The sequence below is a fragment of the Hermetia illucens genome, chromosome 1 (genome assembly GCF_905115235.1).
Source record: "Hermetia illucens chromosome 1, iHerIll2.2.curated.20191125, whole genome shotgun sequence".
Taxonomy (NCBI): Eukaryota; Metazoa; Arthropoda; class Insecta; order Diptera; family Stratiomyidae; genus Hermetia; species Hermetia illucens.
Window position 1 is genome coordinate 118,912,864 of NC_051849.1, and position 25,405 is coordinate 118,938,268.

Consider the following 25,405-nt stretch of genomic DNA (forward strand, 5'->3'; position numbering starts at 1 on the left):
TGAGATTTCGCATAAATGTTTTAGGGGCTCCCTTTACATGTATTGGGAGGCCCCCTTCAAACTGCACGCAAATTTATGTCACTCACTGTATACGTGGGATTTCATAGTTCGCATATGTCCATCAAATGTTGTTCGGGTCTGTTTAGCGGTTTGGAAGAAAAGTGCGTCTGACAGACAGACAGTAAATCGATTTTAATAAGGTTTTGTTTTACACAAAACTTTAAAAACGAGTCATCGATCTAGCAGCGCAAGTTTTGATAAATTTGTAATTGATTTTATGATATTCTCTCTTAACACGTTGTATTTTATTTTTTAAGGGAATTGTTCTATTATTAACGAAGTTGTGGTAGGTTAGAGTTATGCATTTAGTGCGAATTTATTGTCCCCCAAGGAAGCATAGCACCTTATGATCAATTAATTACATAAAAATGGAATCATCGTGTGACAAATATTTTCACATATTGAATTGGATCAATGAAAACTATTATTATTTTCATAAACAACTTTATTCACACAACAGTAGGAAATACGATTCGGCAATATAACTCAGGAATTATTATAGTTTTGAAATATAAATTGTACTTAATTTAAACAGATGAAATTAAATGCATTCAGATGTTTACTTGTAACAACCATACCTTTCAAGTTTTCTCATTTCATGGCCATCAACTCGTGTGAAACATGTTCATAAGTCACAAAAGTTATCATTGTAGCAGGAACAACCCGTGTCAAATTTGGAATAATTCCTTTGTAAAATCCCTTCCACTGTTCGTATCTAGAACAAATGAACACAAAAGGCACTGATTAATTACTTGATAAATATCTCAGTTAAATTTGTCAATATCTGTCACGACACTAAGATCGATAATTGTGTGCACCATTGAAAAGCTTTGCACATATAACGACTTTATTTTCGGATCGTAGAAGGAGTCCGTGAGTCCGTACTTAGTTGATGTGTTTGTTACTGATATTATTTTTCCTGCGTTATGCAACTTTTCTTACTTAAAGGGAAAGAAAATTTGGCCCGAGTGTTTTTATTAATAAACAAATCGGAACACCGGAAACTTGGCTTTTCTCGTATAAAGATTTTGCGCTCATGTTATGTGAGGAACTTTCTGTGCACGTTTTTCAGTTCGTACACAGCTAACAACTCAAAACATTTCTTCATATATTTCTGAACTTTAAAATATATTTACATATGAAAGATGGACATTGCCCTTATCCTAAACAAACAAACATTGCTTACACCGCACACTGACGCATGCATATATGTACATATATGCACGCAATTGATCAAGAGCATCTCAATTTTCCTTTTTTCTTCTTTATTACGTACGCAACAGCTAACGTGCATATACTTATACATATCTATGTAAATCCAATACCGTTGCCACTAACTTACATAACTACATACCTTAATTGGATACTACCGCCAAACTTCATTGGCATATACAAATATACAGTCGGCAGCAATCGTATTCGTATGAAATATTTCTTTTGAGACACTATAAAATAAAAATTGTTCTTCGCGACAGTTATAACTGAAAATGCACACCTAAATTCATTTATGTCTTAGTTATATACAGAAGATCACTTATGCTGTGAATTTTTTTTTCCTAAATTCACCACAAACTGTACTTGACGAAAGAACAGCAATTAACAAAAATCATGATCGATACTCGACGACGCATTCGTATTCGTACGAGCAAAAAATGTCCCGTTATATTTCAGCTGTTGAATTTTTGGGTATATTCTTAGAAATGATTTCTGTTCTAGAATTTTTCTAGCACTCAAAAACGTCATTGTAGTTCGAAACAAGTGTTCGAAGTGATAAAAAGTGCAGGATGGGCAGAAAAGGCAAGGAAACTTCAATAGAGACCCGTGAAATCGTTGTATCCCTACATAATCAGGGAAAATCGTTAAGCGAGATAAGTAATATCGTTGGTCGAGCTAAATCAACGATTCAGTATATAATTCAAAAGTACAAGTCGGAGAATATGCTGGGAAATAAGCCGAGAAATTTAGGACGAAAAAAGTTGACACCGCGAGACGAACGTTTTATTTTAAGGCAAATAAAAAAAAATCCTAAGGAATGTGCTACAACGATAACCGCAAGACTCCACCAACATTTTAATAAAATAGTTTCTGTTGATACCGTCCGAAGGACACTTAAAAGGTATGGTCTCTTTAACTCTGTACCAAGAAAGAAACCGTATATCAATAAAGTAAATAGAATTAAACGGTTAGATTTCGCGAAAAGATATATTCACAAGGATTACGACTTCTGGAAACAGGTAATATTTACAGACGAAAGTAAATTTAATATCATCACCTCGAACGGAATTGGAAAAATTTGGCGAGGGAAGAATTCAAGCTTGCATCCGAAGAACCTAATACCCACCGTAAAGCATGGCGGAGGATCTGTTATGGTGTGGGGGTGTTTTTCTGCAGCAGGAACGGGCAATTTGCATTTCATTGATGGAATAATGGATGCTGCCAAATATGTGAATATCTTAAAATGTAATTTAAACCCAAGCGCGGAAAAATTACGAATACAAGATAACTTTATTTTTTATCAAGATAACGATCCGAAACACACGGCTCTCAATTCGCGTTTATGGTTACTTTATAATTGCCCTAAAGTATTACAGACACCCCCCCAATCACCGGACATTAATCCGATAGAACATTTGTGGTCGGAAATTAAAAGAGGGTTAAAAAAATATAATATAAAAAACGCGGCAGACTTGAAAGATGCAATCGGAAAAGAATGGAGTGCAATATCCCCTCTATTTACAGAAAAATTGGTGAGGTCGATGCCAAATCGATTAAAACATGTTATTAAAAACAAAGGCTACCCGACTAAATACTAAATGCTTAATTTTCTCGTTGTTTTTTCTCGAAATTCATAACGTACGAATACGAATGCGTCGTTTAGTTATACGACAGTTTAACTGAATACTTAATTTTTGGATTTTATTTTATTGTTGAGTAATTGAATTTGAATATTATTTTGTAAATTTAATTGGATTTAGATATTGTATTTAAATAAAATTTACGCAATGTAAAAATAATGTTTAAAATTCTTTATTTTTTCATGATTACTTAATTTTTTCCCTCAATACTCACGGTGTACGAATACGGATGCTGGCCTCTGTATATGTCTGCCTTGGGTAATTGATACTGGTATACAAATAACAGCAAAAGAGCCCCCGATGTGATATTGAGTGGATTCAATGTAAAAAAAATATAACCATTTTTATAAGTGCGAATTCAGAGCTTTCAGTTAATATCCCACACGATCATATTAAGTGCAAAAAAATGTGCAGCCCCTTTCGTACTTGCCCCCTATAAACTCAATAGAGAATAGCGCCAATCACTATATGTACAGGAATTTATAGACCTCACCGAATTTCATGGCAATAGGTTCAGCCGTTTTCGAGTAAATCCGGTGTGATAGACAGACAATATGGCATGGGACATCACCCTAATTATCTATTAATCGATATATAGTATATCAATGGACAGAATATTGAGGCCTATGATAAATTTCTTTATCTGGTGAGCGCGATTCTCGCGAAAGTGGACCAAGACCCGATATCTCCAGGTGGATACATCAAATCGATGTTCTGTTTGAAACATGAAAATGCAGTTGAGTGAACACTATAAACTTTAGGCCGTTTTATACCAATGCTTACTTAGTTCCCCTATATAAAAGCAACACATGGAAATTGACCGTCATCGTCATTAGAAAGCAAACTTCTTCAAGACTTGCCTGTGGATTGTGATCGAATTACTCGGCCCCGACATAATCTCCAGCCAAGATTGCAATATTGGTGCCTAATCTTGGAACAAGTCGGGAAACCGGAAGTTGAATGCTTCAGGTATGAAAAGTTTTGGGCGTTGCTTACATAAGAATATTTGAGTGAGCATTTTCCCCGTTTCTACCTAGCTCTTAATGTTGATGCATTTAGTTTTTCAGATTATTCACTTTAGTATGATACTGACATTCAAATTGCTGGAATGAAATAAATTCGCACAAAAGAGGCAATTTTGACCTACTACATCTGTGTTAGTAATAGTGATATCTCCAACAAACATACTTGGCAGTCAATTTTTAAAAAATATACTTTATGTAAACAGGTATCTGTCCGGAGAGTAGATATTTTGATTCCTAGGTAACCGGCCCTTTTTGGACCCCTAAACTCTTCGCTTTCGTCACCATTTTCAAAACTAATATAAGCTTCAGAAAGTACTAATCGGGACGTTTAATTTGATATCCCACACGACTATATTTGGTGAAAAAAAAATGTTACAATCCCATTTTGCATGTGGAACTCTGTTACTCGCTTTATGCGAGGGGATTCACAGATCCCACCTTATGACCAAATTTCGTATCAATAGGCATAACCATTTCTGATATAATAGGTGTGGGAAACTGATTTTATAAGGTTTTGTTTTCATGTCAGGGAGTATACAATTTTCCGCTTTAGCAGTCTCGGAGAGCAAACAGGTCCGCCATTCAAAGAAAACGGCAAATTGTATTGTGAAAAGATAATAAAATGTGATTGGATAGGAATGTTAAGTCATGGGTATTGGAGGCGATTTACACAAAAAAATCCCTAAACTCGGTGCTCTGGACGGGATTAATCGCGCTGAAACCGCTCGATCTTAGGGCTGGACTATACATGGAGATCCAAAAAGTGGTTATCCTTGCAGCCTGTGCTATACTCCGAAGTGTTCCGTCCGATAACAGTCTGGTCTTCACCAAATATAGTCATGTATCAGGGTATCAATCAAATGAAAGGTTCTCGGTTAGTACTTTCCGAAACTGGTTTTTACATTTGTTGGAAAGGTTTAGTTTTTACATTTGTTGGAAAGGCAGGGTTATCAAGTTATCATTTATTTAACGGGGCCATTCCCAGAAATTGCCAAACCGAAAAATCTGAAAAAAATTAAAAGGCTGCCAATATATGGTGGCTAGGCTCCGAAATCCCTTCAAATAAAGTTAATAATATATGCATATATATTAGTGTTACGTATTAATGGGACAAAATCACACTCAAATGTCTTTATAAAAAAAATACACAAAACCTTTCATACATGAAGCGTCCAGCTTCCGGTTTTCCGACTTGTTATAGTTTCAAAATGAAATTAATCATAATTTTTGGGCTTTTAACATGATTCTGTAAATTGGCCGAAATGGGCGCAAGTACACGACAATAAAGTCATTACAGATGAGATACAAAAACAAGTTATTATTTCACTGGAAATAACATTATTATTAGATCTGATATCTACCTTAATTAGCACCTAGTTATATATCCTTTCATTTTAATTACTTCACTTAACGTAATCAGTATGGGCTGTACTATTATAATTTTGCTGTATATCTGCAAATGATTCCAAAGATATTCAGTAAGGTTCTGGCCTCTACGGTGGCGTTTTCATTTGGTATGGAGTGTTACAAAAAACTACCGAACAAACTGTATGCCAGGCGATTCCTCACGCAGTTCTAAGCAGGAAATACAGTGTAACCTTGATTTAACAAAGCTGAAGGGGATTGGAGAATATACGTTATACCAAATATAATAATTTCTTACAGTGAGGTTTGTTGCATAGATACATGAGTTGTTGGTGTTGGTGGTGAATTGTGTGATTGATTCCTATCCTTTATGTAAAGGTTATAAGGTAACAAAATTCGTTGAATAGAGGTAAATTATACGTTCTACGTATATTCAGCAATGATTAAAAATTCATTATAAAGAGGTTTTCCGCAAATGTATTCGTAATTTGTATTAACTCTTAGGGGCAGTTGGAGGGGATTTCCGAAATTTGTTATATCGAAAAAATCCTTATATTGAGGCTCTTTATATTAAGGTTACACAGTATTATGTATTTTTTGTCGATTTTATAAAACCTGCGGCAGGCATTTTAATTTTAAAACAAAAAGTCGACGTCTTTACACCACTCAAATCATAACAACTCCAAAGCTATGATACATAAAGCATTGAAGTAAACGGCGAATCGTAGCAAGGACTTTACCGGTATACCGAAAGCTGAACGCTTTAGGTATAAAGGTTTTGTGTGTCTTATGTGAGGAACCGTCTATGCACGTTTACTAATTCTCTTACAAAAACTGAATCTCGGTTTTACTTCAATAAAATGCTGCTAGCATCATTTTATCCTAAGTACTCAAATTGTAATAACTATAATAGTGTTACGTAATTGCTGTATGTATATTCGTACTTGAATACCAACATTTCTGTACCGCCACACTTTGAACTTTTCTGTTCAAATCGTGGTAAAGCAATTTAACCCAACGCACGAGTTCCTCTGATACTAGGTATAGTCGTAGAGCATACCAAATTTGTTCATGTGACACGCAGTCAAACGCTTTCTCCAGATCCGAAAATGCAAAGTAAATAAGGCGATGTTTCTCCATGAGTATCCGGACACAATGTAATATGTCAGTAATTCCGCAGTTCTTGACAAATCCGATTTGATTCACGGTTATTTCCACGATTTCGGGAATACCTTCCAAAATCTTCATGGTATGGGACATCAACCGGATCGGGCGGTAGTTTGAACATTCTACTGAACTACTTTTCTTTTTAAGGTTTTGTGTGAAACAAAACCTTATTAGAATCGAGACGGAGTCTGTCTGTCCGTCTGTCTGTCTGTCACACCCGATTTATTCGGAAACGGCTAGACCGATTGTCACGAAAATTGATGAGAGTATGTAATCTGGTGTGCCCTTTACATGCAGTAAGTGGCGCCACCTTGTATTGAGTTTAAGAGGGGGCTCCTCATATATGTGAATGGAGGGTGCAAATTTTTTTTCACAGAATGTAGCCATGTGGGGTATCAAATGAAAGGTATCAATTAGTACTTTTCGAAACTGGTTCAATATTTGATATTGGGTGATACATAGGGGAGTGAGGGCACAAAATATGACCCCCAAAAAGTGTAACAGGTCTCGTTTTCAGAACCTATCCAACCGAAAAATCTGAAAAAAATCACAGTTGTGCATCTCTATGAAATCTAGGCCTCAAAATATATCCGGTTACGATATTTGCACAAATAAAGTTAATAATAGTATATTTCCATATTTTAGAAATTTACCCGGCACCCCCCTTATGTTCATTCCCGGAGTACAAAATTTGGCATGCGTGTAATGAAGAACATGGTGCACAGTTTGGTCACGTTTGAAGAAAATCTAACTATTATTAACAAAGTTATAGGGGGTGAAACTTCACAATTTTTCGTGAGTTTCGTGCACTCTATAACCTGCATGACGTCATCATCACATACCAATTCGTCAATACCACAACGAAATGAGTTCTTATGAATTAGGTCGCAGAGAATTATTTTGTTTTAGTTTTTTAGTTATTTGTCAACCAGACATATGCGTATGTAGGTATATAATATATGCGTGCTAATGAACTTTGCGGGTAGTGCCTAATTCAAATAGATATAAGAAGTAAATTCGAAATATGGGTACGATCAATTTATATACGTGCATATATGTGTACAGTATTCGGAAATAGGCAGTTTGTTTGTTTAGGGTGAGCGTAATATCTATGGCTGTAATATGTACGTATGTCTCGTAGTTTGGAAAAATATGAAGGATTATGTTGGATTTTTAGCCATATACGGATAGAAAAATGTGCGTTGAAATTTCTTACATAAGATGAACACAAAACCTTTATACCCGAAGCGCGAGCTTCCGGTATTCCGACTTGTTTCATATTGGAACTCTGGTACTCTCTTGACAGCCAGATGTACTACCTTCCTGAATAACCCAATTGAAGAATTCACCAAACCACAATGTTCCGTCCCAGCACTTCGCTTTCCAGAGCTCAGATATGATGTCGTCGAATTCCGTTGGTTTACCCGATTCCATACGTTTTATTGCTTCCCCGACTTCAGTTGGCCTGACAGTGAAATGGCTCCAAATGTCAGTCAGTCGTCAGTCAACAAAAGTGTTCAATATCCGGTGTGCGTTCGTGTCGACTTTTGACAAGTCGATACAAATCTTTCTCGCCATCTCGGATGTTCAGTTTATCGTAAATATCTTTGTAATGGACCGCTCGGGTGACAACGATCGCTTTCTTTGCTTCCTGATTGGCATTCTTGGAAATTTGCTAATTGGCCAACGTTTTATCGTCGAGAAACTTCGGGTAGAGGCGTTTCTCTTCACGGACCTTCATTTCAACATCGTCATTCCAAAGCCAGGTGTTTTGGTTGATGAATCGCTTACCTGGCTTGGTAAGGAAGGTTGCAAGGGCGCTTTCGAACCATGTCTTCAATTTGGTCCCACGATTCTTCCACATTTGTAATGGTTGGTAATTACGTGAGATCATTTTTTCTCTCTTCTCAAGAAATCACCACCCCCCGCCCCGCCGCGTATTAAGGCGGGGCAATTCTTTCTTTACGCTATTTTATCGGTGGCTTGATTCACATGACCGCAATCAACGGTCGATGTTGAAATACGATGGTCTCATAGGGGACCGGTTTGCGGTCACTGTTATGATGACATAGTCATTAACGGGCAAGTTACAGGCTTATGCATCGGAAAGTTCTCAGTATAGCTTATTTATTTTTGAAAGGAAATTCAGTTCAGTTTCTAAACTAAACTTTTTTTAATTAAATCAATTCAATTCTAAGTATAAAAACTTTCTTAACAAAAAAAGCATTGATTGTTTTCTAAAACTCTATTCTATTTTTTTTCGTTGTGATCAGCAGCGATAGCTTTGTACTAATGAAGGGGGTAAGCTGCTCCCGAAATATATATAATATTTACATAATAATAATAATAATCGTTGGCGCAACAATCCATGTTGGATCAGGGCCTTGAAGTGTGTTAGAGCACTTCATTCAAGACCGTAACGGTACACTAGGAGGCAATGTGGTCAGCATTGCGCTCGCCCGAGATTATTACCCTGATTTGACTCAGGTACTCATTCACAGCTGAGTCGACTGGTATCCGACGTCAAATCACGATACAAATGCCACTGCTACCAGTGAGATTTGAACCCTGACCTTCCGTACGACAGCCTTGCGCTCTAACCACTCAGCTATCCGGACACATTGATAACTAAAAATTGTAGTTTGGAGGAAGCTACCCTATCAATTTTAACCTAGACTACAAATACCAGACAGTTGGCTGTAGACTATCTCTCTAGCTCTAGGTCTTGAAGTGTGTTAGAATACTTCATTCAAGACCGCAATGGTACGCTCAGGGATTACAGTAGTCCTATAGGAGGCAATGTGGTCAGTATTGAGCTCGCCCGATATTATTACCCTGATTTGACTTAGATACTCATTCACAGCTGAGTCGACTGGTATCCGACGTCAAATCACGATACAAATTCCAATGCCCTAGTTAGATTTGAACCGCGACCGTCTGTACGACAGCCGTGTGATCTAACCACTCAACTCCGCTAAACCGTTCACATACTGGAGTGGCTCTACACTACTCCACACCCCCCCCCCCCCCTGCTGGCGGCAAACTCATCACGATGAGCAATATTGGGGCCAGCTAGAACGAAAGGTAGGGCCTGCGACCACGAAGAGTCATCGTGTACCATTATAGCAGCCCTCAGTGGCTTAGGCCAGCGTTCCAGAATCCCATTAGATTGCGGGTGGTATGCAGTCGTCCGAAAGTGTTGAAGCCCAGGAGTTTACCTAACTTCGAGAACAGGGTAGACTCGAACTGCATTCCCTGGTCAGTAATGACTTCGGCTGGAGCTCCAAAGCGTGGGATCCATTCCCGACAAAGTGCCTCCGCGCACGATTGTGCAGAAATGTCGGTCAGAGGTATTGCCTCAGGCCACCGCAGGAACCGATGATTGTCACGCAACGATTGAAGCTATGCGAGTCTCGCAAAGAGCCAATGATGTGGATGTGAATCGTGTGAAAACGCCTGGTGACTTTATACTTCTGGCACGCGACGCGTTGCCTGGCTCAGGAGTTAATAGTGACCAACCGATTCTTTGCCTGAATGCCTGGGTGAGCAAGATCGTGTACTGTATGGAACACTTCCTTGCGAAAAGTGGCCGGGGCATATGGCCTAGGTCCCTTTTCAGAGATGTCGAGTATTTCGTAGGTTGAACCGAAAAGGGAAACTCCCGAAATTTGTATTTGGGGTTGTTACTAAGGCTATGAAGCACTGCGTCATCCTTTTTGTGTCTCGGCATTGCCGAAAAATCGACCATGGAAGGGATTTTGATTTCTGAAATGTGTGACAAAGCGCCGGACACGTGCTGGATGCCTGAAGTAAACTGAGTTATGAAGTTCAGGTGTCGAAGTTGGCGAGGGGATGGTGAGGGAATGCTCACGATCGTAGGTGACGTAATTCAGTTGAACTACCTACTGCGATGTCTGTGGCAACGACGAATACGGCTAGGGGTGCATCTGGTTCAAGGAATGCCAGGTGTATAGCGTCCGCCAACTGTCGTTTGGATAGCTCAGGATGGCCTCTGTAGACCACACAATCACGCGTGAGTCTTTGGTCTTGGGCCCAGATAGGTAGGCGTTGAGGATCGCTTGATGTTGTGCGGCTTTGTGCAAGAAAATATGGTAGAAGTTTAACATGCCCAAAAACCTCCATAGATCCTTGACTGTTTTTGGTTATGGAAAGTCTGTGATGGCCTGAACCTTGCCTGGTTCCAGATGAATTCCCTCAGAGAAAATCGTGTAGCCTAAAAACTTCACCTGCCCTTGAAGGAATTTTCAACGTTAAGTATAAGATCGACTTCAAGGAGACGTTGGAAAATGCACTCGAGATGTTCTAGATGCTAAGATGCAGAGAAAAAGCGACCAAAACGTCATCCAAGTACACGAAACAAAAGCTAAGGTTTCGTAGGGTAGAGTGAATGCACCTCTGTAAAGGTTGCGCTGCATTGCACAGATCAAAAGTCATTCGTATGAACTCGAAGAGTCCGAAGGATGTACATATTGCCGCTTTCAGAATGCCTTCTGGAGCTGCCGAGATTTGATGGTACGCCTTGCCTACGTCCAAGGTTGTGAAAACACGGCAGTTAGCGAGGCTGTGCGCAAAGTCGTGGATGAGTGGTATGGGGTAGCGGTCTGAAATAGTCTGCGCATTCAGACGTCTATAATTGCCACATGGTTTCCGTTCGCCGTTGGGCTTTGTGTAGTGCAGACGACCAGCAGCTATTCGACAGTCTGCAAATAATCCTGTTTGTCAAATTCTGGGGTGGTAATGGTAACCACCGGCAGAGCTCACAACGAGTTTAGTTTTTAAGGTTTTGTGTGAAACAAAACCTTATTAGAATCGATTTGATGTCTGTCTGTCGGTCTGTCTGTCTGGCCATCTGTCTGTCTGTCACACCCGATTTATTCGGAAACGGCTGGACCGATTGTCACGAAAATTGGTAAGAGTATGTGATCTGTCGTTCCCTTTACAGCAGCAACTGGCGCCATTTTGTGTTAAGTTTAACGGAAGGCTCCCCATACAGGTGAAAGGAGGCTGGAAAATGTGGGGTATCAAATGAAAGGTCTCTTAGTACTTTTCGAAACTGGGTCAATATTTGATATTGGGGGAAACATAGGGTAGTGGGGGCTCAGAATATGACCATCAGAAAGTGTAACAGATCTCGTTCTCAGAACCTATCCAACCGAAAAATCCGAAAAAAAACACAGTAGTGCATCTCTATGAAATCTAGGCCTCAAAATATATCCGGTTCCGATATCTGCAGAAATAAAGTTAATAATAGTATATTTCCACATTTTAGAAATTTACCCGGCACCCCCTTTATGTTCATCACAGTTCAGTACAGAAGTACAGAAGCATAGGTGTAATGAAGAACATGGTGCACAATTCGGTCAAGTTTGAAGAAAATCCAACTATTATTAACAAATTTATAGGGGGTGAAACTTCACAATTTTTTCTGAATTTCGTGCACTCTACAACCTGCATGACGTCATCATCACATATCAATTCGTCAATAACACAACGAAGTTAATTCGTATGAATTGGGTGGAAAAGGATTATTTTGTTTTAGTTTTTTAGTCATTTGTATATGAATATCAATTATTCCAACGAGACATGTGTGTATGTAGGTATATAGTATATGCGTGCTAATGGACTTTGCGGGTAGTGCCTAATTCAGATAGATATAAGATGTAAATCGGAAATATGGGTACGATCAATTTATATACGTGCATATTTGTGTACAGTATTCGGAAATAGGCAGTTTGTTTGTTTAGGGTGAGCATAATATCTACGGCTGTAATATGTACGTATGGCTTGTAGTTTGGAAAAATATGAAGGAGTATGTTCGATTTGTAGCTATATATGGATAGCTAGTGCTAGTGCGTTGAAATTTCTTAGATAAGATGAACACAAAACCTTTATACCCGAAGCGCGAGCTTCCGATATTCCGACTTGTTCAGTGCTGTGAACGTGCAAGGTACACTTTGGCTTATTAGCGAAAATTCGGTGGTATCAGCAAACTGCAGGTTCAGGCCCTCGACGTGCGACTACTCAACCGCTCATTGCGGTTGGCGGACCGCGAACAGATTCGGAACCTACCTCTCGAGGTGTCCCGCGGCGCTTCACTGACACGAGGCGTGCATGAACTTCGTGAGCCTTGTCAACGGTGTTTGCTAACACCTCCAAAGTCCTGGAATTCGCAAAGGGAAAGATGACCTGGCTGTTTTCCGGGAGTCGTTATAGCCACAGCATGCAGCAGTTGGCTCGGGGAGTCGCCTAAGGTGAGCTTCGGCAGCAAGTCATTTAATTTTGCTGACTGACGCTGGGTACGGGGGTGTCGAAGGAGAAGAAAGTGAAGAATTCTACGAGCCCCACAATGAGCGGAAACGTACCGAAGAGGAAAATCTAACAGCACCACGACCGAAGCGGAACTCACCCCCAAAGCTGAACCACTCGAACCCCAATGTCAATATCAGGAGAAAACAACAAAAACCAGCGAAGTGCCAGAGGCCACAGCCTGCCCAACTTCATACTTAGAAAACCCCGCGCGGTTCTTGCGGCCTTACGTGTTTTACTTTTGAAAATAGATATTACAAATTATTTTATATATATACCGCTTAATGTTTATCGATTAAAGATTTTCAGTTAAAATAAAAGGAATATATGTGCTTCATATTTGAGATTAAAATTATTGTTTTGTGTTGATTGCACACAGGGTGAGAAGCTTGTGTTGCATGTTGCGTAAAATTGGGCTGATTCAACAGGCGGACAAGCGACGCGTTTGTACCCTGGATTAGAGAGTTCACCTCATTGAATGAAATTATTATTAAAATGGACGACGGCAGACAGTAGCTGCCGCACGCACAAATTGCACGCGACAGAACAAGACAAAAAAGTACAACGTGCGATGAAGCGAAGTAAGACGAGCACTTTCTTCAAATTTTGACTGACGAGCCAGACGCATTTAATCGGGTTGTTCACTCCATAGTGCTGGAGGGAGGTCTTCGTACTCCTTGTTTCACAGCTCGGCACTACATCAACACAATTTCGTTGTCGGGGCCACCATTTATAGTTTATTTATTATCAACTTCAATTCAATTCCAAAACTTTTTTTAAGACAAATTAATTCAATTCTGAACATAAAAACTTCCTTAACAAAAAAAAATTCATTGTTTTCTAAATCTCTATTCTAATTTGTTTCGTTGTGATCGACAGCTGGCTGTGGACTAACTCCCTATTAAGGGTAAAGGGTAATATCTTCAATGGTTTTAAAAGATAGTTACGTCTTTTGGGATAGGAGGGTGTTTGAGGATATTTATGGAAACCGGTGTGGTAACTATAACAAATGTGTTTTCCCCACTGTCTTACTTTACATTTACTTATTCTATACATACAACTTTGCACATTTTAATTAGTACATTGAAACCTTTCATTTGATACCTAACATGATCATATTTGGTGAAAAAAAAATGTACGCATTTGCAGGTGTCCGTGCAAGTCGTTTTGTTTGTGCGCAAGTCGGATAGGTTAGACACCCACTCGTGGAAAAAAATGGATATGAGAAGGACACCCAGAACAAGAAACCCATATGAAAGAAGAAAGGAGAGAAAAATTTATGGTTCAGGGACTCGGAATCCCAGTACCGGCGGCTTTTTGGGAGTGGGCAAGCAGGCTCACGGCCGTCGATATCCCTCGACTGCAGTGCCTCGGTGGTGGATTACTTGGTCACCGTTGCATCGAATACTACAAGTAGCCTGGAGAAAGAGGCATTAAAAAGGGGTATATCACTCCCAGGGATGCCTGTTTAAAATACGCATGCCCCATAAACTGGTCATCCGTTAGCCCATGGTGAGGTGACTACACCTGGTGGGAACAGGTCGCAGGACTTAGTGTTTGATCCATTTAGGAGAAGCTCGACGTTCCTGCGATCTCCTCCGAAATCAACGTTGATGAAGGAAGCAAATCAGGGAAGCTCCCGGAAGGCTAATAAATATGGAAGTGTCTGGTGGCAAAACCAAGCAGAGGAACAGTGTCAGAATACGGACGAATCATCGTTTCCCCTACTCGGAGGAAAAATAGTACAGTTGTCCGAAGGAGGAAGGAATCACCGGTACACGTCGGGACACACTGGGAGTCTCCGGAGCCGCCGACAACTCTCTGTCGACGTCGATGGGGTGATGTGAGCGCAGCTCTGCTAAGGTAGTACTTGTGACGTGTATTAGGAACCAGCCCCTTCGGGACCCTGGTCGGGTAGTGTGCATTGAACCGGTGTTAGTAGACCGCGTTATCCCGAGCGAGCGCTGATTCGTCCGTGAATTCCGGGATCAGCTAAGCGTAGGTCAGGCCTCAGGGAACTGGGGTAAGGGCTGTGTCCCCGAGGGTATATTCGTTCCTGACTATTGCGGCCTGCTCTCTTGCACACGAAGCGCTGGTTAGTTTTCCATGGAGAATAAACGTAAATGAATAAAAAAAAAATCGATGAAACAACAAGGAAGGAGGACGAGCTGAGTGCGTTTGGGCGTAGCACAAAAATGCATCGTTCTCCGCAGCGATCAGCGAAAGAGGCAGCGAGGGTTGACATACGCGATGTGACAACGAGGCGCCGGCGGGAGGAAGCCTTATCAAATGGTGCGGCTGACCATGCGGAGATGGTAGCTCCAATAGCTTGTTCTGAAAAAAAAAAAGCCCAGTCAGAATCGCTAGTCCGGAGCAGATGGATTCGTACACAAACCGAGTGCAAGTGCAGTCAACCGTCCTATCTAGAACCGAAGAGCTAAAGCTCATCAGGAAATGCGCAGCAGTGGTGAAGCGTATGCGGTCAGTAACGTTCCTCCAAAGGAACGTCGGCAAAGGCGTCTAAAACGGGCTGATGGAACTATAGGAACAATTGGCCCGCATCTCCTTCTATAGACGAACGTGGAGAGGAGAAACAGCCGCACTTCCCGCTGAGAACGCTGCTTGCGTCAAATGGACCGCAGATAGCCCCCTACAAAGTGAACTGGGGGAAAAGCGGAAAGAGGAAGACGTGCCTGAAGGAGGCTTTATCGAAGAAGTAGTAGTAGAGCCCACGTGCTCTCTAGAAATCCGGGATCTTGACTGCCTAAAAGAAAAGGTCGAAGTAGAGGAGGCGATAAAGCGTGAATGTTCAGAGGTAACCAATGCCGGGTAGGTATCACCTCTGTAAATGCTCGACGCCAAAGGTCGCCAAGGAAGTCCCCGAGCAATATGCGAGGAAACTCCTTAGCAGCGGGAGAATCAAAATTGGATGGGTAGTATGCAGAGTACGAATGCGGATAGTCCCCACCAGGTGCTACATGTGTCTGGACTATGGACCCATGTCAGCAGCTTGCAAGGGACCGGACAGGAGGACAGCATACCGGAGATGCGGCCAAGTAGGTCATCAAGCGAAGACTTACAATGAAAGTGAGAGTTGCGTTTTCTGCACGGATCGTGGCGCGTCCGGTGGGAGCGTCTCACACACTGCGGGCTCAGGACGGTTTCAATCTTCAGGGCGGAATTGGAAATTAACATGCACCGGAGTGCAACCGCTCACCAGTTGCTAGCACAGTTCGCTGCGGAAGTAAATGCTGATCTAGTGCTAATTAGCGAGCAATACCGAAACAAGGAGCCGTCCACATGGCATCTCGACTTATCGGGCACTGCTGCCATCTAAGTTTGGGACGACGTTCGACTTCGTGTTCTTGCCAAAGGCCGAGGGAACAGGTTTGTTTGGATCCGGTGTTTAGGGATAACGGACCAAATGGACCGTATTTGATATTAATAGCGTGGATAGCGCTTTGCGATTACCTTTGAGATTGCCCCCTTTTCACAATGAGAGAGCTCGAAGAAGCGGTTCGCACTATGAAAAACTGGAAAGCGCCAGGCCCTGATGGCATCCCGGCCAGTTTACGAACTAGTGTTCCGCCAACAACCAAAATTGCTACTTGAGTGGGTCAACGCTTGTTTGAAGGAAGGCATTTTTCCTTGTCGCTGGAAGGTGGCCAGACTCGTGTTGATTAGCAAGGGTAAAGGAGACCCGAAGCTCCCGTCTGCATACCGACCGCTGTGTATGCTTGACACGGCCGAAAAAGTGTTCGATAAGCTCATCAGGAGTAGATTCGCTGAAGCGATCCGTGCTGCCGGGGACTTATCCCCAAAGCAGGATGCTATTATGGAGGGCGGAGATACGGTTCATCGAACCGAGGCACACAGCCGCCGGTCTCGATGGATAGTACTCCTCATAACGCTTGATATCAGAAATGCCTTCAATTCCGTAAGATTTTTTTTATTTTTTTTTATAGGGTAGGTGAATGCATTTACGCACACAGTGTTGGACTCCCGATTCGGTACGTCATCGGACTACCAACTAAACACCTCCTCATCGTCAGATAGCTAGCCTGAAACCGAACGTAATGGGCAACACGGTTCCACCTGTCAGCAGTCCTCAACATCTCTTACACAATGTTGTCTGGAGAGAGATCCCCTGTGTTTAAATAGAGCTGCTGACGAACCCCATCCCACCTTCCACAAGAAAAAAAAGTGTAGTGGGCGTCGTCCACAACTCCATTGCAAAACACACAATCCGGAGAACGCGCCTTTCCAATCTAGATTCTAGATTCTAGAGTGTGTTGTTCGTAGAGCAGGACAGACTGCGTTGAGCTCATCAGGAGACGTCGCCTACTAGACGTAGGACCCCCAATGTTTGCCATTAGCCTACTTAACGCCGAAACTCCAGCCGCAGCCTTGTTCGCTGCTGCTTGGATTTGCTCAGAAAAGCTCATCTTTGAGTCAAGAGTCAACCCGAGGTACTTTACCGCTGATTTTGACTCGATTATCGACTCGCCGAACGATATGGGACGCAGGGTCGGAATTCTCTTTTTAGTCAGGATGACTACTTCGGTTTTTTCCAGTGCAAGGTTGAAACCATGAGTAGTCCGCTTACCCGTCGCATCAATATGCCGAGTCTGCTTTGCGTCTGTTCGACAGTGCGCCCAGCAACAAGCGCTGCGACATCATCTGCGCAGCCGACCAGGCGGGACTCTTCTGGCATGTCGAGTTTAAGCAAACTGCCATAGGTAGCGTTCCAGAGGTCCGGCCCTAGGGTGGATCCCTGTGCTACCCCCGACGTGACCTCCAGCTTTGACCCTCTAGTGTTTCATAGAGCAGGAAGCGGTTCCTCAGATAGTCCCTCAAAATCCGTAACAGATAGTTCGGCACGTTGAAAATATTGTCTAGTGTGCCTAGAATGTCTTTCCATCTTACGGAATTAAAGGCGTTTCAGACGTCAAGTGTTACGAGGAGCACCACCCGTCCAGTTCGGCGGCTATGTGCCTCTGCTCGTCGAACGGCGTCCACGACTTGCATGACAGCATCAATTGTCGATCTCCCGGCTCTAAAACCAAACTGCCGGGGAGATAAATCTCCGGCAGCGCGTATAGCTTCAGCGAGTCTACTTCTGATGAGCTTTTCGAGTACTTTCCCAGCAGTGTCAAGCATACATAGTGGGCGGTATGAATACGACAATTCGGGGTCGCCTTTCCTTTTATGGATCAGCGCAAGCCTCGCAACTTTCTACCGAGCAGGGAAAATGCCCTCTTTCAGGCAAGCGTTGAATGCGCCGAGCAGTAGGTCTGGCCGGTGTTGGAATGTCAGTTTGTATACCTCTGCTGGAATACCATCGGGTCCTGGCGCCTTCTTGTTTTTCATAGAGAAGACTGCCTGTTCCAACTCTTTTATAGAGAAAAGTGGACAGTCCTCTGCGCTCTCCGCGCCGACGTCACCATCCCATACGGGGTGTGTAGGGAAGAGTGCCCTTACAATGCGACCCATTTGCTCGGCCTTAAATGAACAGGGTTTCCGCAGAGCCCCGACTTTTCGGGTTACCAGTTTGTAACCGAGTCCCCACGGATCCCCATTCACCTCGTCGACCAGATCTTGCCAGCAGCGAGTTTTGCTCTTGTTTATTGCGCTGCGGAGTCTCCTTTTGGCTGATTTGTACTCCATCATTATGGTACATGCCTCCTCCCGGTCGCCTAGATGTTGTGTTAAGGGGCGGAGCCTGTGACACTACTTCCGGAGCTCTGCAATTTCCACTGTCCACCAATACATGGAATTTTTGCCGCGCCTCGATGTTTTCCTGGGCATGGAGGCTCCACAGACCATCGTTATCAGGTTCATAACTGAATTTACGACAGTGTCAGATGCGGCGCCACCGCCCCCAGGAGTACCCTTCAGCGTGGCCCCACCTGTTCCCAGAGTTTCGACAAACTTCCCGGTGTTCACTTTCGCGACGTTCCATGCACAGAAAGATCGCTGGGATGGCGCACAACGAGAGTTTGTGTCCATCATTCGAAAGCAATGTATTGGTGGTCACTTGCTGAGAAATCTTCCAGAACTCGCCACCCGTCCACCAGCGACACCAGTTATTCCGACGCGAAGGCTACGTCTGGAATTCTTCCTTCGCAGCCCGGGCGCCGGAACGTTGGGGTGAATCCGGTGTTTAGAACTAACAGTCCTGTTCTCGCCGCCATTTCCAGAATTCGTTTCCCTCTGGAATCTGTGTGAGGCATGCCCCATTCAAGTGTCCTAGCATTGAAGTCACCCTCGAATCCAGACAAAGCCGTCCCCTCGGCCTTGGGCAAGAACGCTAAGGAGGGTGCCCTCCCGAACCCAGATGGCAGCGGTACCTGATATGTCTGGGTGCCATGAAACTGGGCCCTTGTGCTCACTGATCAGCTTTGGTCTCCACAGCGAACTGCACTAGCAACTCGTGAGCGGTTGCACTCTGGTGCATATTGATTTGTAGGATGCGAATCATGTTGACCGTGTCCTAGCTCTTTCCAGGTCTGCTCTGAAAACTGGACACCGCCCCGATCCCGCAGTGTGCGCAAGGCTCTCATCAGTCGCGCTACGGTCCCTGCATAGGACGCAGCTTTCCTTTTCAATGCAGGTGTTCGCTTGATGGCTTGCCTGATCGCATTTACGACATGTTGCCCTTCTGTCAGGTCCCCGACAGTTTGCAGATGTGTGCCCATAATCCAAACATCTGTAACATTTGGTTGGGGCGGCCCGAATTCGTATTCTACACACTACCCAACCAATTCTTATTTTCCCGCTGTTTAGAAGCGTATTGCTCGGCGACTTCTACCACAGCGAATTTTTAGCCTCGGGAGTTCGCGAAGGTGATACCAATCCGGACATTGGTTACCTCCGGGCATTCGCGTTTGATGGCGTCTTCTACCTCGTTCTTTTTCGTGAGACAGTCAAGGTCTCGGATTTCCAAAGCACACGTGGGTTCCAGGCCCGAAACCAAAGCTTTTTCTCCCCTGCTTCACAGAACGTGATTTTATTTATAGTCTTCGGGCCTAGTTCGATTAAAACTCCACCACCCTTCGTTTTACGTATGTTGTCTTCGGGTTTAATTTTGTAACGGATTTCGCTGAGGACTTCCGCAAAAGTCTTGCCCTCCGTCGATTTAATAAGCAAAACTGGCGGTCTAGTCCTCCTTCGTCTCCCTACCTTTTCTTTTGGTACTCTGTCCTTCGTGTCCGTCTTAGCTTTAGGCAGAGGTTTTTCTGATGGCGCGACGTGTTATTGTCTTTTATTCCTCCTCGCCTTTCTCTTTTCAGCCCTGGATCCCTATCCTTTAGATATCCCTTCCTCCTTTCGTTTTTTACCAAGTTCGCTCTGCAATGGGCTATCAGCGATCCGTTTGGTACTCCTGGTGTTCTCCTCGGGAAGCGCGGTTGTTTCTGCTTCCTGCAGATTTTGTCTTACTTTCTATGTTCGCCTATAGTATGAAATCCTGTCCAGGAGCTCTTCCAGTTCCATTAGCCCGTTTTTCACCCCCTCGCCGACGTTTTTCTGGAGGAACGTCGCAGATCGCATGTGCTTCACAACTGCCGTGCAGTCTTTCCTCTTCAGCTTCCGCCAGAGTAATCGACAGTCCTCCCACTCAGCTTATATTGGAAACAATTTGATTAATTTCGGCAGTTTCCACTGTGCCTCTTCCCCCAATTATAGCACTGCGTTGCAGGTGCCGCATCACTTTGCAAGTCTTTCTCTCCGTCTGCGCGTCCCGATGTCTCGTCGGGTATTTCAGCCCTTGTTGCGTCCTTCGCTGGGCGCTGGGGCGAACGGCGCATTTTCGTCTTGCGAATAAACGCAGCCACCTCACTGTCTATTTCCACTATCTCCTCGTTTCGTTCGTTTTTATTCTCCATTTGAGTTGTTTACCAGCGCATCGTGTACAAGGGAGCGGGCCGCGATAGTTAGGAACGGGTATACCCTCGGGGACACAGCCCCTACCCCAGTTCCCTGAGGCCTGACCTACGCTTAGCTGATCCCGGAATTCACGGACAGATCAGCGCTCGCTCGGGGCAACGCGGTCTACTAACACCGCTTCAATGCACACTACCCGACCAGGGTCTCGAAGGGGCTGGCTCCTGATACACGCCACAACTACCACCTTGGCAGAGCTAGGCTCACATCATCCCATCGACGTCGACAGGGAATTGTCGACGGCTCCGGGGACTCCCAGTGTGTCCCGGTCTGTACCAGTCTTTAGCAGTTCGCTCTTCACCGAGAAACTTTTTCGAGGCTACTACCTAGGACGCAAGTATTATGCCAGCTAGGGAATCAGAACTACTTGCTCGGGCACCTCGGGGATGCCACTTCCCGTATCGTAAACCACCCGTGAAGGATCGTTGACGATCCCTGAGGGACAATTCCGTAAGATGAACAGAAATGCTAGGCACACTAGAAAATTCATTTCACGTGCCAAGTTATCTCTAGCGGATACTGAGGGACTGTCTGAAAGACCGCTCTCTGCTCAATGAGACGCTAGAGGGCCAAAGGGGGATGGAAATCACGTTGGAAGTAGCATAGATATCCATCGTAGGACCTCTGGAACCCTTCTTATGATAGTCTGCTGAGATTCGATATGCCCGAAGAGTCGCGCCTGGTTGGTCATGCAGACGACGTTGCGGCACTTGTTGCCGGACGCACTGTTGAACAGGCGCACTTGACAAGCAAGAGGTGGGGAGCTTTGCGAGTGACGTCTGCTTATCGCACTGTCTCCGAAACGGCTGTAATGGAGTCTCCCCGTTGCCCTCCTTGCCAAGGAGCGCAAAGCTATCTACCGCCGTAAGGGCGAGAACGTAAGAGAGATGGTTGCCCGTGAAGAAGGTCAACGCACGCTTACCGAGTAGCAACTTTCTTGGCAAAATGAGCCAAGAAGCAGATGGACTGTGCCGTACATCGACAATTTAGACCCGTGGTTGGACCGAATGCAATGATTACTTCCTCACCCAATTTCTAAGCGGGCATGGAACATACCTTTTTCTCTTCAACATTGTTAGAAAGATGCTGAAGAACGCTGCAGCTGGGATCGTAAGATTGAACTCGATCGGCATAAGGATCGGACGGTAAGGGATTCCCTGAACTGACAACCCCCTTCCTCCCATCCCGTTGATGAAAGGAAATCCCTGACTTGAAGCCGGGAGAGCGGGAGGGCTAGCCCGAAGTAATGTGCCAAACGATTCCAGGCTAGTTCTGTGATGACAGGGAGGTGTTTAGTTGGTAGTCCGACCGGGAGTCCAACACTCTGTGCGTAAACGCATTCACCTACTCCCAAACAAAAAAGATGAAAAAATGCCTTGAATAAATCACACACACAGGCAACACAAGTGACACCCCCTTAACATTCAAAGGGCGGTAAGCTTGAAACAAGTCGGGAAACCGGAAGCCGGACGCCTCAGGTATGAAAAGTTTTGCGTATTTCTTATATAAAAATATTTGAGTGGACATTTATCTCATTAGAACATAGCACGTAATATATGCATATATTATATGAGAATACCCACTTTCGGGTGATACTGACATTCATGTTTTGGATTTGCCCAAAAGCCACAAATCCGACCTATTATAAATTTGTTAGTAATAGTGCAATTCCCACCAAACTTGGTAGGATGATTTTATATATCATAACCTACATTACCGCAAAATTTCGTGGCGCATGGATAAACTTAAAGGAGGGGGGGGGGGGGAGGTTGCAGCCAATTACTAAAAATTATAAAAATATACTATTATTAACTTTATTTGAACAGATATCGTCATGGAGGGTATTTCGGAGCCTTGGCTCCATATAGTGGCAGCCTCCTGATTTTTCTTTCAGATTTTTCGCTTGGGTAGTTTGTGAGAATGGGTCCGTGATAGAAATGATCACTTTCGGCCTCCCGTGCTCCCCACTTTTCCAACGGATGTCAAAACTAAAGGCAATCGAAAAGTACCAATCCAGCCCTTTTATTTGATACCCAACATAAGTATATTTGGTGAAAAAAAATTTGCACCCTCCTTTTGCATATATGGAGACCCCCTTAAGTTCGACTTGGAATGATGTAATTCACTATATGCGTGAGCGTTCATAGTTCCCACCTTTCAACTAAATTTGATGTCAATCGCTACAACGGTTTCCGAGGAAAATTGCGTGTGACGGACAGATAGACAGACAGACAATAAACCAATCTTAATGAGGCTTTGTTTTACACCAAACCTTAAAAAAGGAAACACAAAACCTTAAAAAGGAAACACAAAACCTTAAAAAAGGAAACACAAAACCTTAAAAAAGGAATAGAGAGGGCGCAAACAATTCTTTCGGATACTCGCAGGACGCGAAAAGGCAGAAAGGCCTCCCACTGGTAAAGAGGAAAGCAAACGAAGTTACCAAAATCGTGGAAACTGCAACGTCGGCTCCAATCGACTCAAGGCAGGTAAAGTCCCAAAAACAAACCAAGGAAGCATGGACCAAAGTTGGCGGAAAGAAAAATGTGACACATAAAAGAAGATTACGGCCCGAATTAATTATCATTTACAAAAAAGGTGATATGACTTATGCCAATATCCTTAAATTGTTATACAATGTAAGGACATTGATGAAATCACGACCAAGGAGAATATCCGCGACGCGTTAGACAACGCAATCAGAGGACTGAGGAAAGCTACGGAGGCACGCAAACGGCAACTATAAGCTTACTAGCCGAAGGAGCCTTCAGACTGCTGGCGGCTGGTAAAGTAAAAATAGGTTGAGTCGTTTGCCGCCATGCTATTAACATAGTATGCTGGTCCCAAGCCCAGGTAAAGGAGGAGGGTTTAAGGCAACGTATTCTGTACTATCCTCAGTAAAACAAAAATAAAATGCTGAGATCAGGGAAACAGATAAATAGAGTATAGTTGGAGTTATTCTACTATGTTAAATCCTACCTGATCTCTCTTGGTAACAGGTCCCGCGACAGGTCGACCAAGAAAATGCATACAATGTCGTTACAAACATGATGATCGGATTGAGTCACAAGCCTCGGAGAAATGCTAGGGCGTCCACCTCAGTCGACGCAGCAGGACGGGCCCCGGTCCTGTCGAGAAATGGGCAAGGGTTCTTGACGCATGGACGGCGTCAGGACGTAAGCAAGTTAGGCCGCACACAACGAACAAAACAAATACGTATCTGCACGCTAAATGTTGGTACCCTAACTGGAAAGACGGAGGAACTCGCAAGAGCCCTTCGGAAAAGGTGCATTGACATCTGCGCTCTGCAAGAAACCCGATGATCTGGTGCCAAAACCTGCGACATTCAACGCGAACGTGGTAAAAATGGCTACAAACTTCTCTATTTTGGTAACCCACACACTCAATATGGTGTTGGCATTGCCATCTCAGAGGGTTTCCGTGATGCCATTAAAGAAGTCGAACGATTTGATGATCGGCTGATGAAGCTCACCATTATATCAGCTGATCGCACTATTCACTTCTTTACCGCGTATGCACCACAGACAGGTCGACCTGATGCCGAGATCTTTCTGGCAACTTCTCGATGAAAAGACTTGTCACGTGCCTGCTGACGATTACATAATCATTGCCGGCGACCTTAATGGTCATGTGGGTGAAAAGGCAGATGGTAACATGTGCCATGGGGGAAAGGGGTTCGGAACGCGCAATGAAGGTGGCGAGCGTATAATCGATTTTGCGGACACCCATGGCCTTGTACTTATGAATACATGGTTCATCAAACGATTGTCTCATCTTCCCACATTTTATAGTGGAAACAATAAAACGCAAATCGACTATATTCACATAAGACGCCAACATTTTACCACTGTCACTGATTGCAAAGTCGTTCCCTATGAGACCATCGCACCTCAACATCGGCCGTTGATTGCCGTCCTGCGAATTAAGTCACCGATAAAACAGCGTGAGGAACGCACTGGCCCGCCGCGCATTAAATGGTGGCGATTTGGTGAGAAGAAAGAAGAAACGGTCTCACTCATACGATTGCCAACCATTACGAATGTGGAAGAATCATGGAACCAAATGAAAGACACGATCCACAAAGCGGCCTCTGCAACCCTCGGGGTCACCAAGCCGGGTAAGCGGTACATCAACCGAGATACTTGGCTTTGGAATGATGATGTTGAAATGAAGGTTCGTGAAAAGAAACCCTCTACCACAAATTTCTCGACGATAAAACGCCTGCTAATTGGAAAATTTATAAGAATGCCAACCGGGAAGCAAAGAAAGCGGTCGCTATCACCCGAGCGAACCATTTCAAAAATCTTTACGATAAACTGGACACTCGGGATGGCGAGAGAGATCTGTATCGACTTGCTAAAAGCCGTGATGAACGCACACAGGATATCGAACACTTCTGTTGTGTTAATGACAAGAACAGTACTTTGCTTACCAACCGTCGAGCCGCAACGGATAGATGGCGAGAATACTTCGAGCAGATTTCAACTGAAGAATTTGCTCATCCTCCACTTCCACAATCATTGCCGACATTTGGAGCAGTTCCACCAGTCAGCGCAACTGAAGTCGAGGAGGCAATAAAACAAATGAAATCGGGGAAAACAACAAGACCTGACGACATTGCATCTCAGCTCTGGAAAGCGA

At 43.7% G+C, this 25,405-nt stretch overlaps 1 protein-coding gene across 3 annotated transcripts in view; it reads right to left on the reverse strand.

Annotated features, from left to right (window-relative positions):
- Nucleotides 1–487: 487 nt before the first annotated feature.
- Nucleotides 488–25,405, reverse strand: part of LOC119651463 (mitochondrial folate transporter/carrier-like) — a 133,822-nt gene continuing 108,904 nt past the window's right edge. For all 3 annotated transcript variants that reach the window (XM_038055089.1, XM_038055081.1, XM_038055074.1), the window contains one exon: nt 488–775. In XM_038055089.1, coding sequence (XP_037911017.1) covers nt 686–775 — 90 coding nt within the window. In that variant the 3' untranslated portion in view covers nt 488–685. The remainder of the gene's footprint in view (nt 776–25,405) is intronic.